The sequence below is a fragment of the Oncorhynchus mykiss genome, chromosome 1 (assembly GCF_013265735.2).
Source record: "Oncorhynchus mykiss isolate Arlee chromosome 1, USDA_OmykA_1.1, whole genome shotgun sequence".
NCBI lineage: Eukaryota > Metazoa > Chordata > Actinopteri > Salmoniformes > Salmonidae > Oncorhynchus > Oncorhynchus mykiss.
Genome location: NC_048565.1, coordinates 10108748 through 10125907, shown reverse-complemented (window position 1 = coordinate 10125907; position 17160 = coordinate 10108748). Strand labels below are relative to the sequence as shown.

Below are 17160 nucleotides of genomic sequence, written 5' to 3'. Positions count from 1 at the left end.
TACAGAGCTGATCATGTCCTCCCGGTGACGTAACTGTCACATGGTGGTGATCTAAGTAGTTTTCCAGTCAACTATAATTTTGTAATTGTCCGTGACTTATGTTTTATACAACACCTTACTGATATCTGATATAACCTAGGCCTAATGCTTTTTGAAAGTGCTGTGTGCCTGTGGTATAATTGGCAGTCATTGGCTGAAAGCCATGGTATACCACGGGTAATTTTACTGATCTAATTACGTTGGTAACCAGTTTATAATAGCAATAAGGCTCCTCAGGGTTTGTGATAAATGGCCAATATACCACGGCCAAGGGCTGTGTCTAGGCACTCCGCGTTGTGTCTTGCCTAAGAACAGCCCTTAGCCGTGGTGTATTGGCCATATATCACACCTCCTCGGGCCTTATTACTTAATTTGTGACCGCTCGTGGATGTATGTCCTGAAGGAACCAGTGCAGGTCTAGAGTAGACCATGGTATACAGACAATGCTGGTATGCCATGTCTGTCACCAACGGTTAATTTGATACCGGTTTTCTAAACGGGACTCACTTGGCAGGATTTAGAGTTGCGTGTGTGGGTGGACATCGTCGAAATATTATTAAATGCATTTCAAGGAAATGACATGTAGGTGTGGGGGGGGGGGGGGGGGGGGGTGTAATGACAGAGTAAACTCATAAGAACAACTCTTGAATTTTTTTGCTCAACAAACTACATGCACCTTTCTCACGAAAAGCAAGAGCAGCAGCATAAATGATACAAATGTATCTGGTTCTACTGCAGCAGTAGAGTTCGGATCTGTACAATTCAGTTAAAATTACACGTACCCGTGACAGTCAGATCCGACACGTACCCGTGACGCTATTTCAAATTCTTGATTTGGACCTGCTCGGGTCCGGATTGGATCTCGGGTATTCGGGTACAGGTGGTATTCGGGTACAGTTCCCTGGGTTTCTCAGACTTTCCCTGAACTAGATGTTTTCAAGCCAAACAAGATCCACAGGCTAGCCTATATAAGAAGGATCCGTAGTTCATTCATTTTCACTCTGAGCTAGTGGAACTTTTTTAGATTACGGGAAGGGCTATTGTTTTTTGTTTTTTACATGTCCCCACCTGTGCATTGCTCCACTAAGTGCAGGAGGCGTGGGCCCTTAGGCTTACGTCACCCACTACGAAGTGTCACACCATTTCAACACAAAGCCACATCCTTTAGGTAATAGAACAACTGCTTTCACTTGAAGGATATGGCCAGACAGAACTGGTTCAGAAGTCACTCAGAAAAAAACATTCCATTGCAGCAGTGTTGGAAAGAAAAGAGGACCTTTTTAAGTTTTCTTCACCTGTTGTTTTGTTTTGATTGACGGCACATAATGGATTGAAGTGTACTTTTATTCAGATAAGGTCTTGCTATGAATAGGTATATGAGTTTTCGGTCATCTGGGAGACTGCGTCTGAACGGGTAAGACTTTAGTCGGCAGTTTACTCATTTGATTGTATAATTCTTTTCAGGCAAATTATTTGGACTTCTGCACAGACATTCAGGTTGAGACCTGTTTTGTCATGTTACGTTGATCTTCGTCTAGTGTGTTTTTTTTTTTTTTTTTGTAGCCTAAATCCATTGATTTCTATTTTCTATGTTCTATTTCTGTCCTTTGGAGAGAGAAAATATCAACTCTGTCCTGTGATTGCCTTTATGGGATTCGACTTGGGCTTGCGTACATTCTGAAATGGAAGAGATTTGAAGATGTTTACTGCAATCATACGTTGTGATTCTCACAACTGGCACTAATATATATATAATTCCTCTTGGGTCGCTAAGGTTAGGATCTGTATTTGTCTATTTTAATGATAATTATGTTTATAGATCAGATAATATCATATGCATTTTACAACTATCCACAACTACCAATGCAAAAATGATCATTCTTGTTTTTTCAAGAATGATCATTTGATCATGATCAATTTCTTATTGTCAATGATGGCCTAGGAACAGTGGGTTAACTGCCTTGTTCAGGGGCAGAACAAAAGGTTTTTACCTTGTCAGCTCTGGGATTTGATCTTACAACCTTTAGGTTACTAGTCCAACGCTCTAACCACTAGGCTACCTGCCGCCCCGATTACGGGAAGGGCTTTTTTTGTTGTTGTGTCAATACATGTTAAACACCTTTTGGCAGTAATTGCATCTGTGATTTGTCTTGGGTGAGTCTAACAGCTTTGCACACCAGGATGGTGCAATATTTGCCCATTTCTATTATTTTCAAAGTAATAATGGGCAAGGTGAATACATGACCCCCCCAAGGGGTCCTGCTGAAAGGTGAATTTGTTTCCAGTGTCTGGTGGAAAGCTGACCGAAACAGTTATTTTCAAAAAAATATATATTTATTTTTTTTCCGGTGCTTAGCTCCATCTCTCGTTTAATTTTATCCTTATGTGTCAAGCATACCCATGATGCAGTGTTTTGGGATATTTTTATATTCTTTTGTTGTTTTCAAACTGTCATTTAGGTCATTTATTGTGGAGTAACTACAATGTTGATTTAATATTTCTCCCATCACAGCCTAGGAACTCTGTAGCTGTTTTAAAATCACTAATGATCTCATGGTAACGTAACGTCTCTGAGCAATTTCCTTTCTGTCCAGAACAGTTCAGAAGACTATTTTTTTGTGTCTGGGTGGTTTAAATCATCATCCACAGCCTGACCATGCTTAGAGATACATATTCAATGGCTGATTTGTTACCAATCACTGCCCTTTGAGGGTTTTGAAAAGTTCCTTGGTCTTTTGTAGTTGAATCTGTGCTTCAACACTTGACTGAGGGACCTGACGTATGTAAACTCAGCAAAAAAAGAAACGTCCTCTCACTATCAACTGCGTTTATTTTCAGCAAACTTAACGTGTAAATATTGTATGAACATAACAACTGAGACATGAACTGAACAAGTTCCACAGACATGTGACTAACATAAATTGAATGTGTCCCTGAACAAAGGGGTGGTCAAAAGTAAGTTAGTATCTGGTGTGGCCACCAGCTGTATTAAGTACTGCAGTGCATCTCCTCCTCATGGACTGCACCAGACTTGCCATGTCTTGCTGTGAGATGTTACCCGACTCTTCCACCAAGGCACCTGCAAGTTCCTGGACATTCCTTGGGGGAATGGCCCTAGCCCTCACCCTCCGATCCAACAGGTCCCAGACATGAGAGATCTGGGCTGCCCATGGCAGAACACTGACATTCCTGTCTTTCAGGAAATCACACACAGAATGAGCAGTATGGCTGGTGACATTGTCATGCTGGAGGGTCGTGTCAGCATGAGCCTGCAGGAAGGGTACGACATGAGGGAGGAGGATGTCTTCCCTGTAACACACAGCATTGAGATTGCCTGCAATAACAAGCTCAGTCCGATGATGCTGTGACACCGGCCCAGACCATGACGGACCCTCCACCTCCACATCGATCCCACTCCAGAGTACAGGCCTCGGTGTAACGCTCATTCCTTTGGCGATAAACGCGAACCCGACCATCATCCCTGGTGAGACAAAACTGCGACTCGTGAAGAGCACTTTTTGTCAGTCCTGTCTGGTCCAGTGACAGTGGGTTTGTGCCCATAGACAACGTTGTTGCCGGTGATGTCTGAGGGCCTGCCTTGAAAAATTAAAGGAGAGCCGCACACTCTAGAAGCTCCGATGCAATAATTTAATGACTTGTCTGTCGAAACGTTGGTTGTCTTCATCAGTGCCTTACAACAGGCCTACAAGCCCCCAGTCCAGCCTCTCTCAGCATATTGCGGACAGTCTGAGCACTGATGGAGGAATTGTGCGTTCCTGGTGTACCTCGGGCAGTTGTTGCCATCCTGTACCTGTCCCGCAGGTGTGATGTTCGGATGTACAGATCCTGTACAGGTGTGACACGTGGTCTGCCACTGCGAGGACGATCAGCTGTCCGTTCTGTCTCCCTGTTGCGCTGTCTTAGGCGTCTTACAGTATGAACATTAGAATTTATTGCCCTGACCACATTCAGATGAGCAGGAACCCGGGACATCTTTCTTTTGGTGTTTTTCAGAGTCAGTAGAAAGGCCTCTTTAGTGTCCTTAGTTTTCATAACTGACCTTAATTGCCTACTGTCTGTAAGCTGTCCATTTTTAAATGGAAATCTATAGGCCCTTTCACATTACATATCCAGGTGTTAGAATGGCCAAGTCAAAGTCCAGACCTGAATCCAATCGAGAATCTGTGGAAAGAACTGAAAACTGCTGTTCACAAATGCTCTCCATCCAACCTCACTGAGCTCGAGCTGTTTTGCAAGAAGGAATGGGAAAAAATGTCAGTCTCTCGATGTGCAAAACTGATAGAGACATACCCCAAGCGACTTACAGCTGTAATCGCAGCAAAAGGTGGCGCTACAAAGTATTAACTTAAGGGGGCTGAATAATTTTGCACGCCCAATTTTCAGTTTTTGATTTGTTAAAGTTTGAAATATCCAATAAATGTCGTTCCACTTCATGATTGTGTCCCACTTGTTGTTGATTCTTCACAAAAAAATACAGTTTTATATCTTTATGTTTGAAGCCTGAAATGTGGCAAAAGGTCGCAAAGTTCAAGGGGGCCGAATACTTTCGCAAGGCACTGTATAACTGTCTAGATCTGTCATTCTCATCGGAAGCCAGTCTAAGAAGCAGTATGTCTGTTCTCTGTGCTATTTCTATGCTCCCTGTTCTAAAGTTTGGTTTTTGGGTCTTCTACTTTCTGTTCTGCACACCAACTGGAAATTATTTTTTTGCAGTGGTTTAGATGGTACAATGATTATCTACACTATACTTGCTTGTTCTGTTGCAAACTGAAATTAGGCAAACTATTAGAATTTTAGCAACCAGGAAATGGCAGGGGGATTTCAGCATAGTGCATCTTTGAAACTAGTTTCATGAGAATCGCCCATATGATTTGCCTACAAGGAAGCTAGGTCGCCAATCACCTTGCTTTGCTGTGTTTACCAGAATGCTGTGGTTTACTAGCTAGCACCTTGCAGACTTGTCACAGTGTGTGACACACCACTTTGACTGATATGATAATTCAGGCTACAGAAAAAGGGTCACCTTTTCCACTCATCATAAATAACAACTTTTCTCTCATTTCACAATGAACTTGTCTCCCAGTGGCTGAAATATTCATATCCATCTTAATGGCTTGTATTTAAGGCAGCCCTCTGAAGGAATTAGGCTAGACGCCATGTTTGGAAAGCAGCTCTTCATTACGTAATATTCATATTCGATACTTCATGGTTTGACAATTGTCAAGTCTAAATACAAATGGCGCGTTAGAAAATAGAAGTATATGTTGTCTCTCTTTAGCCCCTCATACATCAGTGGCTTAAGATTGACGGGTGCTTTGATTGATCTATTTTGCCCTGTCACTGAACCCTTCTGGTCCTCTCTTCCAGCTACCAGGTGGAGAGCGGAGGATTGTCTGTGAAGGAGAGTAAGATGCTGGAGAAGAGCAGGAAACCCTTCAGTCTGGAGGAAACCCAACTGGAGCTGCTGCAGCAGAGCAAAACTTTCACCAGACAAGCCCCTGTCAGGTAACTACACTGACCCTGTGCAACCATGTACACTTAAGACTTGGGCCTTTCATAGTCTCTTTGAAGCTAAGGCCTCTGTGTGACTGTCAGCAGCCTGCTAAAGCCAGTAACGTCATGCTGATGATCTCGGTCTCCCACAGGTCTCGGACGTTCGATGTGGACAGAAGTTTGGAGAGGACTGCAAGCATCGGTTCACAAAGTGTACGTTCACTCCTCTGACCTTTTGACACGGTTTGTGGTTGGGATAGCTATACTCTGCTGCTTTATCAGGAGTCCAAGACTACTCAGTACTTTCACTCCTCTGACCTTTTGACACGGTTTGTGGTTGGGATAGCTATACTCTGCTGCTTTATCAGGAGTCCAAGACTACTCAGTACTTTCACTCCTCTGACCTTTTGACACGGTTTGTGGTTGGGATAGCTATACTCTGCTGCTTTATCAGGTGTCCAAGACTACTCAGTACTTTCACTCCTCTGACCTTTTGACACGGTTTGTGGTTGGGATAGCTATACTCTGCTGCTTTATCAGGTGTCCAAGACTACTCAGTACTTTTAAGATGGTCGATTCAGTAAGCTTTTCCTCTTCTGTTCTACAGAGTTTTATAAAGCACAACAAAACATTCCACAAGCTGTTTCCTGACATTCCAGAGACAGAGGACTTGCTACATGGTAAGTGACGGTTTGAATATTATCGGTGGCCAATGGTGACTCTCCAAACGACATGTGACGCCTGTGCCAAATAGTCATGTCATGCTTTTCAAAGTCCTAAATCACAAAAACATGAGCGGTGACTTAAAACATTTGTTTTTTTTAACTAATCGTTCAAACGATGGCAAGGTTAAGTGAATCTGCAGGGGCCATAGTAACTGACAATGATTTACCTGGCAGTCATTTTGGCCTTTACCCACGCTGACTGACAGTGCTTGCTGTGTGTCATCACGCTGCCAGGGCTTTTGTAACTAACGCTTCCTATGTCCTCCCTCTCTCCCCCAGCATACATCTGTGCCCTGCAGAAGGAGGTGCTCTACCACGGCAGGCTCTATGTCACCAAGCATCACGCGTGCTTCCACTCCTCTGTGCTGCTCAAGGACACCAAGGTAAGCAACCCTTGATGGGCGACCCTGACCCTTGATTGTTCGTCTGTATATTTTCTCTCCATGGCATAGCAGTAGGCTGTTCTGTGTGGAATATGGACTAGGCTGTTCAGTTAAACAACATGGTTTGAACTTTGTCCTATTTGTCAATGGACAGTTTAGAAGTCCTATTACTAGCTAATGGAGATATGTCTACATATCTTTCCCAATGGCGTGTTAATGTTTAACACACAGTTTATTTATATACTGAACAAAAATATAAACACAACATGCAACAATTTCAGATTTTTACTGAGTTACAGTTCATGAGGAAATCAGTCAATTCATTAGGCCCTAATCTATAGATTTCATATGACTGGGAATAGAGATATGTATCCGTTGGTCACAAATACCTTAAACAATGGGCCTCAGGATCTCATCACAATATCTATGCATTCAAATGGCCATAGATAAAATACAATTGTGTTCGTTGTCTGTAGCTTATGCTTGCCCCATACCATAATACAACTGCCACCATGGGGCATGTTCACAATATTGATGTCAGCAAACTGCTCGCCCACACAACGCCATACACGTGGCCAACGGTTGTGAGGCCGGTTGGATGATACTGCCCAATTTAAAAAGAAAATACATTGGAGGTGGCTTATGGTAGTGAAAGGAACATTAAATTCTCTGACAACAGCTCTGATGGACAGTTCTGCAGTCACCGTGCCAATTTCCCGCTCCCCCAATTTGAGACATCTGTGGCGTTGTGTGCGACCACTGCACATGTTTAAAGTGGCCTTTTATTGTCCCCAGCTTCTTGATATGCCACACCTGTCAGGTGGATTATCTTGGCAGAGAAGAAATGCTCACTAACAGTGATGTAAAGAGAAATAAGCTCACGCTTATGGAACACTTCTGGGATCTTTTATTTCCGCTCATGAAACCTGGGACCAAAACTTGACATGTTGTTTATATTTTCGTTCAGTGTGTTAGTTTAACTTTGTACATCTAAAGTCATGAAAAAAAAAAGAAAGCCATACGTCACAATGCAGTAAGTATCAAGTGAAGTTTTGTCGCTCTTTTATCTGTTTCTACAGTTAGTGATCCCTGTGACCAGCGTGCAAATTGTGAAGAAACAGAACACTGCCCTGCTGGTGCCCAATGCCCTGTCTATCCGCACCACCGAGGGAGAAAAGGTTAGGGGTCACTTTCTCAGTTGTCCCATTGGCACAGTGCATTGTCCACCATTCGTCTGCCACCTTAATCAGATGATTAGATCTATACTGGTGGTTTAAATATCAATATTTAATAGAGGGCTGTCTAAGTCATCAGACAAGTTACGTGCCACACATTGACCTCTGATGGATGACATGTAAGATTTAAATCTGATTTAATAACGGGCTTATTTAACAATGTACATTTTGAAGATGAACGGTTGCAGCCTCGCCTGTTCCAGGGCATCCAGGCTAAATGTCTCTCCTGTGTGTTCTCAGTACCTGTTTGTGTCTTTGCGGAACCGAGAGGCGTGTTACAAGCTCCTGCGGTCCGTGTGTCCTCAACTGAAGGATGGAAGTGCCAACAGCAGCCCTCTATTCTCTTCTGCAGAGAATAGTTTTGATCAGGACAAGCTGGTGGTAAGTGAAAACCTTCAAATTCATAAAGATGTCATTTTTATAAAGTTTTAAAGTCGGCTTAATGGATTTCCCTGAGCGACAGTACTGCAGATACTTCGACAGACTACGACAGCCCTTTGTAACCTGCTGATACTTCCTCATATTCCACTGTAGATCTTTTGGCCTCTATTTTGAATCTGGTTTTAACCCACTGTCTCTCTCCATGGACCTCTCTCACAGAACTCCAGTCAGTCCAGTCTAGAGGACAGTTTTGACCAGCCGGACGGGTCCGACCCGAAGCTCTTCCTCGACTCATCCCCACCCAGACCAAACAAAGGTGAGTAAGCCTAACTGGATTTACCAGAGTGGTATTTTATGAAGCAGGTTTGAGGAGTTGACGAGGTAACTTTTGGTCAACTCTGAGTTCAAGTCAGTATAACCAGTAATACGAAGTGGGTCACGTTTTAACCAGGTACATGTCTATGGCAACAAATCCCTCAGCACTAACCTGCTAATTCCATTTATCCTGAAGGAAGTGTCTGAGCTGCGAATAGAGGACCAATGAAATCAGATTCCCTCCCTCTTGCAACTTTGTATGACTTAATACAATTATTCTATTGATAGGAGTTGGGGGGGGGGGTTTATGCATTGATAAGCACGCGGCTGTATTAACCATAAATTATCAAATAAAGACAGCATAATAAATAATAAAATAAAGCCTATTTCACACTATAGCCTGCTGAATTTGCGAGATTCATTTTGATTTTGGCACCAATGGAAAATGTGCCACTGGCTCTCCCATGGATTGATGGTCCAGCATTGTCTCAATGAAGAGTTCTGTGTTTGACTAGCCACGTGCAAAGTTACAGCCTGGTAGATTTTAATGTAGGATGAGCAATATCCACCGTCCTAGTACGGATGACGCCGGAGTTGGAATGTGAAGCTAACTGAAGCTGGTTAGCTTCAGAAAACCCTGAGTAGATGTAGCTTGCTTCGTAGGATACCCCTCCGGCCAGTAATGGCCTGTTTCTCAGTCTAGGACTAGGTTTCATATTAAGCACAATGTTCACCCTCTCCTATAGGTCCTAATGTGTAGACTAATAAAGTTTACAGTTGGCTATAAGTCAGCGTCATCTGTTGTGTATGTACCTGACCTCTATATGCAAAGTCCAAGGTCATGTTTTCAGAGATGGACTAACGTGTATGGCCCCCCCCCCTTTTGTTCTTCTCCGACCTAGTGCCTCAAGGGAGGAGCATAAATACACAGCAGAGAGAGAGTTCCTCAGAGGACCACACGCAACGTAGGTCTATGTTTCCCGCTGGCTCCTTTTCTTACAAACAGAAATGCACGTGACTGTACAAAAACCTTTATGCAGCAGGCCACTGACAAGCCCGTTGTGTGTGCTGAAGTGGATTTCATTTTATTTGGCGATTTTAAAATAAAAGTTGTTCAGGCTGGAGATGACCTGCAGATGTTAACCAAGTGTCGTTCCATCTCTTCCGGGTCAGGTGGCTCATGGGTGTGGAGTGTGACACAGAACGCCTGCTCCCTTCTCATCCAGAGAGACGCCAGCAGCCTCAACACTCTCCTCTTCATCTACCTAATACTGTAAGTGACCTCTAAATAACCTTTGACCTGCTGTAAGTGACCTCTAACGTCTCAATCAAAATGTATTTATAAAGCCCTTCTTACATCAGCTGATGTCACAAAGCACGACCAGGTGGACTGGGGACAGCAAGGAGTCATCAGGCCAGGTATTCCTAGGACTCAGGGGAGAGGGGGAGGTGAAATACTCCAGATATAAGACTGACCATAGCCCCCCCACGACACACGCACACTATTGCAGCATAAATACTGGAGGCTGAGACAGGAGAGGTCGGGAGACACTGTGGCCCCGTCCGACGATACCCCTAGACAGAGCCAAACAGGCAGGATATAACCTCACCCACTTTGCCAAAGCACAGCCCCCACACCACTAGAGAGATATCTTCAACCACCAACTATCTATCTTGAGACAAGGCCGAGTATAGCCCACAATGATCTCCCCCACGGTACAACCCAAGGGGGCGCCAACACAGACGGGAAGATCACGTCAGTGACTCAACCCACTCAAGTGACGCACCCCTCCTAGGGAAGGCATGGAAGAGCACCAGTAAGCCAGTGACTCAGCCCCTGTAATAGGATTAGAGGCAGAGGGTTGGAGGCTGCATAGATTTCATGACTAGAAGCTCAAAAGATGAAAAAGCAGTCTTTTTTCATAAAAAAAATTGCTATCGTAAATGTTAGCAACACCTCCAACCTTTGCGGGATGCGTGGGGTTATGGTCACTAGTGTAACCAGGAGGTGAGGCCTCATTTAACACAGTAAATTCATCAGGCTTAAGCCATGTTTCAGTCAGGCCAATCACATCAAGATTATGATCAGTTGACTATAATTGCCTTGGAATTGAGGGATCTAACATTAAGTAGCCCTATTTTGAGATGTGAGATATCAATCTCTTTCAACACTCATCCTTCAATAATCTTTATTTACTAAACATGCAGCCTATTCTGTGTTTGCTCAGTTTGATGGCATTCGTGACTGTATAAGCTTTAGGGTCTCTCGTTTCACAGAACGTTTTCCAGGCGTATACTCTGTAGGCATGGTAACCAACACGTTTCCAGGTGTATACTCTGTAGGCATGGTAACAACACGTTTACAGACGTATACTCTGTAGGCATGGTAACCAACACTTTTCCAGGCGTATACTCTGTAGGCATGGTAACCAACACGTTTCCAGGCGTATACTCTGCGGGCATGGTAACCAACACTTTTCCAGGCGTATACTCTGTAGGCATGGTAACCAACACGTTTCCAGGTGTATACTCTGTAGGCATGGTAACAACACGTTTACAGACGTATACTCTGTAGGCATGGTAACCAACACTTTTCCAGGCGTATACTCTGTAGGCATGGTAACCAACACGTTTCCAGGCGTATACTCTGCGGGCATGGTAACCAACACTTTTCCAGGCGTATACTCTGTAGGCATGGTAACCAACACGTTTCCAGGCGTATACTCTGCGGGCATGGTAACCAACACTTTTCCAGGCGTATACTCTGCGGGCATGGTAACCAACACGTTTCCAGGCGTATACTCTGTAGGCATGGTAACCAACACTTTTCCAGGCGTATACTCTGTAGGCATGGTAACCAACACGTTTCCAGGCGTATACTCTGTAGGCATGGTAACCAACACGTTTCCAGGCGTATACTCTGCGGGCATGGTAACCAACACGTTTCCAGGCGTATACTCTGCGGGCATGGTAACCAACACGTTTCCAGGCGTATACTCTGCGGGCATGGTAACCAACACGTTTCCAGGCGTATACTCTGCGGGCATGGTAACCAACACGTTTCCAGGCGTATACTCTGCGGGCATGGTAACCAACACGTTTCCAGGCGTATACTCTGCGGGCATGGTAACCAACACGTTTCCAGGCGTATACTCTGCGGGCATGGTAACCAACACGTTTCCAGGCGTATACTCTGCGGGCATGGTAACCAACACGTTTCCAGGCGTATACTCTGCAGGCATGGTAACCAACACGTTTTCCAGGCGTATACTCTACAGGCATGGTAACCAACACTTTTCCAGGCGTATACTCTGTAGGCATGGTAACCAACACTTTTCCAGGCGTATACTCTGTAGGCATGGTAACCAACACTTTTCCAGGCGTATACTCTGCAGGCATGGTAACCAACACGTTTCCAGGCATATACTCTGCAGGCATGGTAACCAATGTGTTCCTAACAGCATTTGCATACGTGTGCTTAGTCGCACGTGATAAAACAACGAGATTAGCAAAAGCTATGCGACTGGTGAAAGACGCACTACGCAGAAGCCGTTTCCTGATTGCTAAGATTCTAATAGTTTGACAAATTTCAGTTTGTGACAAATCAAGCAAGTATAGAGAATCATTGTACCATCTAAACCGCTGTGAAAAATATTTTCCATAACCCAAAATATTGTATTTTTAGCTGTACAAAACCGAAAGGAAAGGCAGAAGAACGGGAAGCATAGAAATAGCGCACATAGAACAGTTGACTTTTACAGCTTGACTGATACAGCTTCTTAGACTGGCTTTCAATGAGTGACAAATCTATAACTCACATTTCTTGGAATTGTCAGGTCGCCCCAAAAAAAGTGACATATTGCAGCAACAGTTCTGACCTGTGAGTGACATAAGGTCCAGCAGCACCATATCTAGATATAGTATTACTACCTGCTGTGTGAGACTACGTTTAAGCATTGGAATATGCTCTTTGAAGACTAGTGCCTTCGGAAAGTATTCAGACCCCTTGACTTTTTCCACATTTTGTTAACGTTACAACCTTATTCTAAAATTGATTCAATTGTTTTTTCCCATCAATCTACACACACACAATACCCCAAAATGACAAGAAAAAAACAGGTTGTTTTTTTTTTTGCTCATTTATAAAAAATAAAATAAAAACATCACATTTACATAAGTATTCAGACCCTTTACTCAGTACTTTGTTGAAGCACATTTGGCAGTGATTACAGCCTCGAGTCTCCTTGGGTATGATGCTACAAGCTTGGCACACCTGTATTTGGGGAGTTTCTCCCATTCTTCTCCATGCTCTACCACACGATGACAATAGTTTTGGAGGAAACTCATTTTGCATGACCTATATCTACTTTGAATGATCTAAAATGAAGCTGCATGAGGAGTTTGACTTAACATTGTGTTTTTAGGGTGGTACTGCTGCTGCTATCGTCAGGGTACATCGGCCTCCGCATCGTGGCTCTGGAGGAACAGCTGACCTCTCTAGGCGCCCTCCCTGAATTCTCCTCACAGAGTGGGTAAGACGACCCCCACCCAACCATACCATAACCACCACATAACATGTCACAACCACAGTACAATTAGCAACCATGTAATTTCGTTAATTTAAACTGGTCCTTTTTATATATGAACGTAAGAATAACTATTTTCATTGCCTGGCTCCAGATTCTGATGGGCTTTAGGCAACTATCATTGATGGCTTTACAGTGGTAGGACCTGGTCAGTTGGCTCAAGCAGATTGAGCAGCAGCCTGGTCCAAGATCTCTCTGAGACATGCTGTATATCTGTGCTGTAGTTATACACAGGTGTGATTTCAGACAATTATTAACTGAGACTTCTGATGACTTAAGATATCTTATCTGCCCTTTGTGGTTGTGCAAGTTGCCTCTCCCTCCCTTTTCAGAGTTCTGACTTTCAAATTCCCATAAGAGATGCAGCTCAGCTGATGCAAGGCTAAATCCTTTTGTATCGCAAAGAGGTGTGTTCAGGCCTTTTATTTTTTTAAATAATTATACTCAACTTCTTTCACTTTCTTAGGTATAAAGACACATAACCCTGATTGGACGGAGGAGATGTTGGATGACATATGAGTGGAGGATGTGACAATATGGTGTCAGTTGAAGCTCTAAAAAAGATAACTGGAGCTCTCGTGTTGAAGATATACTTTCCTCTTCCTAGAAGAAGTAGGAGACATTTTGATGGTGTTCTAGTGATGGCCCGTCACCTCCCTGTATGATTTCAGAGACCGATGGGTATCTCAAAGGGCTATATTTAAGAGAGCTAGACCCAGGCCAGCCATGACTCGCAGCAAGCGGAGCCAAGCCAACACGGGAGACACACAAATTACCTGCTGTGTGTCTGACTTGAAACCAAAGCCAACTGGCTCACACTGAGCACCAACTGAAGAGGAGAGGCGATAGTCAACTCAATCTGCTCTCAGATCAGATTGACAAGAAGCAATTTCTCAGAGAACTCTGGGATGTGTGTTCGTTTCCATTTGACGTATTCTCTTCAAGAGCATGTGGTCTGTGCAGACGACTTGATTCCAGCCTAGTTCTGGGTTTGCTTTTTTAACACCTAGCTTACGGTGCAAGTGCTATGCAAGGCCAAAGATGCAGAGTGCACAGAGATGACTGACTCTTATCTCCTACTATGGTATCACAAGGCGATCTGTATTTAATCTTTCACTACTAAGTCATCTGCGGGTACTCTTGAAGGATTCTTCTGGTAATCGACCATAATGATAACAATGAATATCTTCTCTTACACGGACGGATCAGCTAGCAGAGCAGCCATTTTGATTTCCTCTCCTGACAGTCTCTTCCTCTCCTCTCTTTAATATCAGCAGTATTAATCCTGCCATTGGCATGATTTAAACCTGTTTTAATGAAGAATGCTTTGGAGGCCACTCCCTTGATTCTCACTGAATGAATGCATCTTCAACGTGCCAAAAAGAGTATGGTCAGGTTGAATGTAGTCTCTTTTGTAGAGGTTACATTTTCTACTACGTCCATTTTTTCCTCCTCTACTACTTTGATAAATCAAAGTAGTTTTGGATATTCCAAACCAATACTATTGTCTTGTTCAGATTTTAATATATCTGTTGATGACTTCTGTACTGTTTTAGAAGGAACTGACATGTGAAAAGCAAAGAATCAAACCTCTAGTCGTTGACAGGCCTGTTGAGAACAAACACTGATTCAGATGTTTCGGGACTGTTCAAGAGGCAACATGCTGTATTGTATGTTATCGCACGCGTCTGGAACATCGGACACTTGACTGATATATTATGCACACTCATTTGAGTCATCTTGTTTGAGAGAACAACCATAAAGGTTTAACTATCAAGTGACGTTGTTAGTGAGGTCCTAATTTTAAACAAAGCAAAAAAATAGGTGGTCCAGAAAATATATTTCAATGTGCAATAAAGATTATCCATGGGGGGGGGGATTAGCAACCTGTGGGTGTTTTTTTTAAACAGTCTGTTGTGGTGAGAATTGTTTGTTTAAAAAAAAAAAAAAAAGAAGAAAAAAAAAAAAGAGGCCAAAATAATGGCTCTGGTGAGCAAGCGAGGGTGCTTTTAAAAGTAGCTGAACTTGCCCAAATCCAAAGACATCAAATTTAAATGAGGTGGTGGGGAAGCAGGCATTTTCATTCTTTAGTTTAGTCATTTGATGGTGCTAAGACCTTATGTTCTTCTCAGGGGTGCCAGTTTCAGGGTCACGGCACCACTCGGGGTTATCACGCGTTTGTCCTTGTCCACCACAGAGATAATGCTCAATCCACTCTTCATTGAGAATCACATTGTACAGTTGCAATATATCAGTCTGACTTTTGTTTTAACTAGTTTTTTTTCCCGACCGACAAATTGAAACATATCGACAATCTAACATCTGCCTGACTAGCTCAATACTGGGTACTCTGTGTTAACGGGACATGAAGAACGTTGAAGTCTGTTATATCCTGTAGTTACTGTTGGGTAGTTGTAGTCAGATGTTGGGCTAAAAGATGTATGCCATAAAGCAGTACAGTCAGTCAGTCGCCGTCCTTCTCCACCAGTGGACAGCACATGTAGTATGTCTTCAAATGGCAACAATGCAAGAATCTCAATGTATGTGTGCTTTTGCATTATTGAAGTGTTGTAAATAATTGTCCTTTTTATTCTATTTGATTCTTGTATTTATTTGCATTCTATGTAAATCAAAGTCTCTGTGAGATTTTGCTTTGGTATTGTTCAAAAATAAATCCACTGTTGCAAGAAGTACTGTATGTATCCTCTTTGTTTAGCGGCAAGAAGTACTGTCTGTATCCTCTTTGTTTAGTGGCAAGAAGTACTGTCTGTATCCTCTTTGTTTAGTGGCAAGAAGTACTGTCTGTATCCTCTTTGTTTAGCGGCAAGAAAGTATGAACCCTTTCGGAATTACCTGGATTTCTGCATAAATTGGTGATCTAATTTGATCTAATTCACAACAGACAGTGTGCTTAAACTAGTAACACACAAATTATATAAATTTTGTCTATATTAAATACATAATTTAAACATTCAGTGTATGTTGGGAAAAGTATGTGAACCCCTAGGCTAATGACTTCTCCGAAAGATAACTGGAGTCAGCTAACCTGGAGTCCATTGAGACGAGATGTTGGTTAGAGCTGTCCTGCCCTACTTAAAAATACATTTTAAAAAACTCCCAGAATTTGAGTTTGCTATTCACAAGAAGCATTGCCTGATGTGAACCATGCCTTGAACAAAAGAGATCTCAGACACAAGATTAAGAATTGTTGACTTGCATAAAGCTGGAAAGGGTTATAACAGTATCTGTAAAAGCCTTGATGTACATCAGTCCACAGTAAGAATAATTAAATGGAGGAAGTTCAGCACTGTTGCTACTCTCCCTAGGAGTGGCTGTCCTGCAAAGATGACTGCAAGAGCACAGCGCCGAATACTCAATGAGGTTAAGAAGAATCCTAGTGTCACCTACAGACTTACAGAAATTTCTGGAACATGCTAACATCTCTGACGGGTCTACCATATGTAAAACACTAAACAAGAATGGTGTTCATGAGAGAACACCACGGAAGAAGTCACTGCTGTCCAAAAAAACCCATTGCTGCACGTCTGAAGTTTGCAAACGTGCCCCTGGATGTTCCACAGCGCTAATGGCCAAATATTCTGTGGACAGATTAAACTAAAGTTGAGTTGTTTGGAAGGAACACATAACACACCAACATCAAAACCTCATGGTTTGGGACTGCTTTGCTGCCTCAGGGCCTAGACCGCTTGCTATCATTGACAGAAAAATGACTTCCCAAGTCTATCAAGACATTTTGCAGGAGAATATTCGGCTGTCTGCCAATTGAAGCTCAACAAAAGTTGGGTGATGCAACAGGACAAAGACTCAAAACACAGAAGTAAATCAACAACAGAATGGCTTCAACAGAAGAAAATGTGGCCCAGTCAGTCCTGACCTCAACCCAATTGAGATGCTGTGACATGATCTCAAGAGAGCAGTTCACACCAGACACCAAGAATATTGCTGAACTGAAACAGTTTTG

General features: G+C 43.0%; 1 protein-coding gene across 2 annotated transcripts in view; it reads left to right on the top strand.

The window, feature by feature from the left end:
* LOC110533496 (GRAM domain-containing protein 2B) overlaps nucleotides 1-15868 on the top strand; it is an 18209-nt gene extending 2341 nt beyond the window's left edge. The window contains exons 1-12 of one of the 2 annotated variants that reach the window (XM_036939393.1): nucleotides 1205-1453; nucleotides 5428-5565; nucleotides 5706-5766; nucleotides 6161-6233; nucleotides 6558-6661; nucleotides 7741-7839; nucleotides 8137-8277; nucleotides 8497-8593; nucleotides 9495-9557; nucleotides 9766-9865; nucleotides 13017-13120; nucleotides 13645-15868. In XM_036939393.1, coding sequence (XP_036795288.1) covers nucleotides 1404-1453; nucleotides 5428-5565; nucleotides 5706-5766; nucleotides 6161-6233; nucleotides 6558-6661; nucleotides 7741-7839; nucleotides 8137-8277; nucleotides 8497-8593; nucleotides 9495-9557; nucleotides 9766-9865; nucleotides 13017-13120; nucleotides 13645-13697 — 1083 coding nt within the window. In that variant the 5' untranslated portion in view covers nucleotides 1205-1403 and the 3' untranslated portion in view covers nucleotides 13698-15868. Of the gene's footprint in view, nucleotides 1-1204; nucleotides 1454-5427; nucleotides 5566-5705; nucleotides 5767-6160; nucleotides 6234-6557; nucleotides 6662-7740; nucleotides 7840-8136; nucleotides 8278-8496; nucleotides 8594-9494; nucleotides 9558-9765; nucleotides 9866-13016; nucleotides 13121-13644 lie in introns of those variants that run through there. The other variant, XM_036939325.1, reaches the window with a different exon arrangement.
* Nucleotides 15869-17160: the final 1292 nt, after the last annotated feature.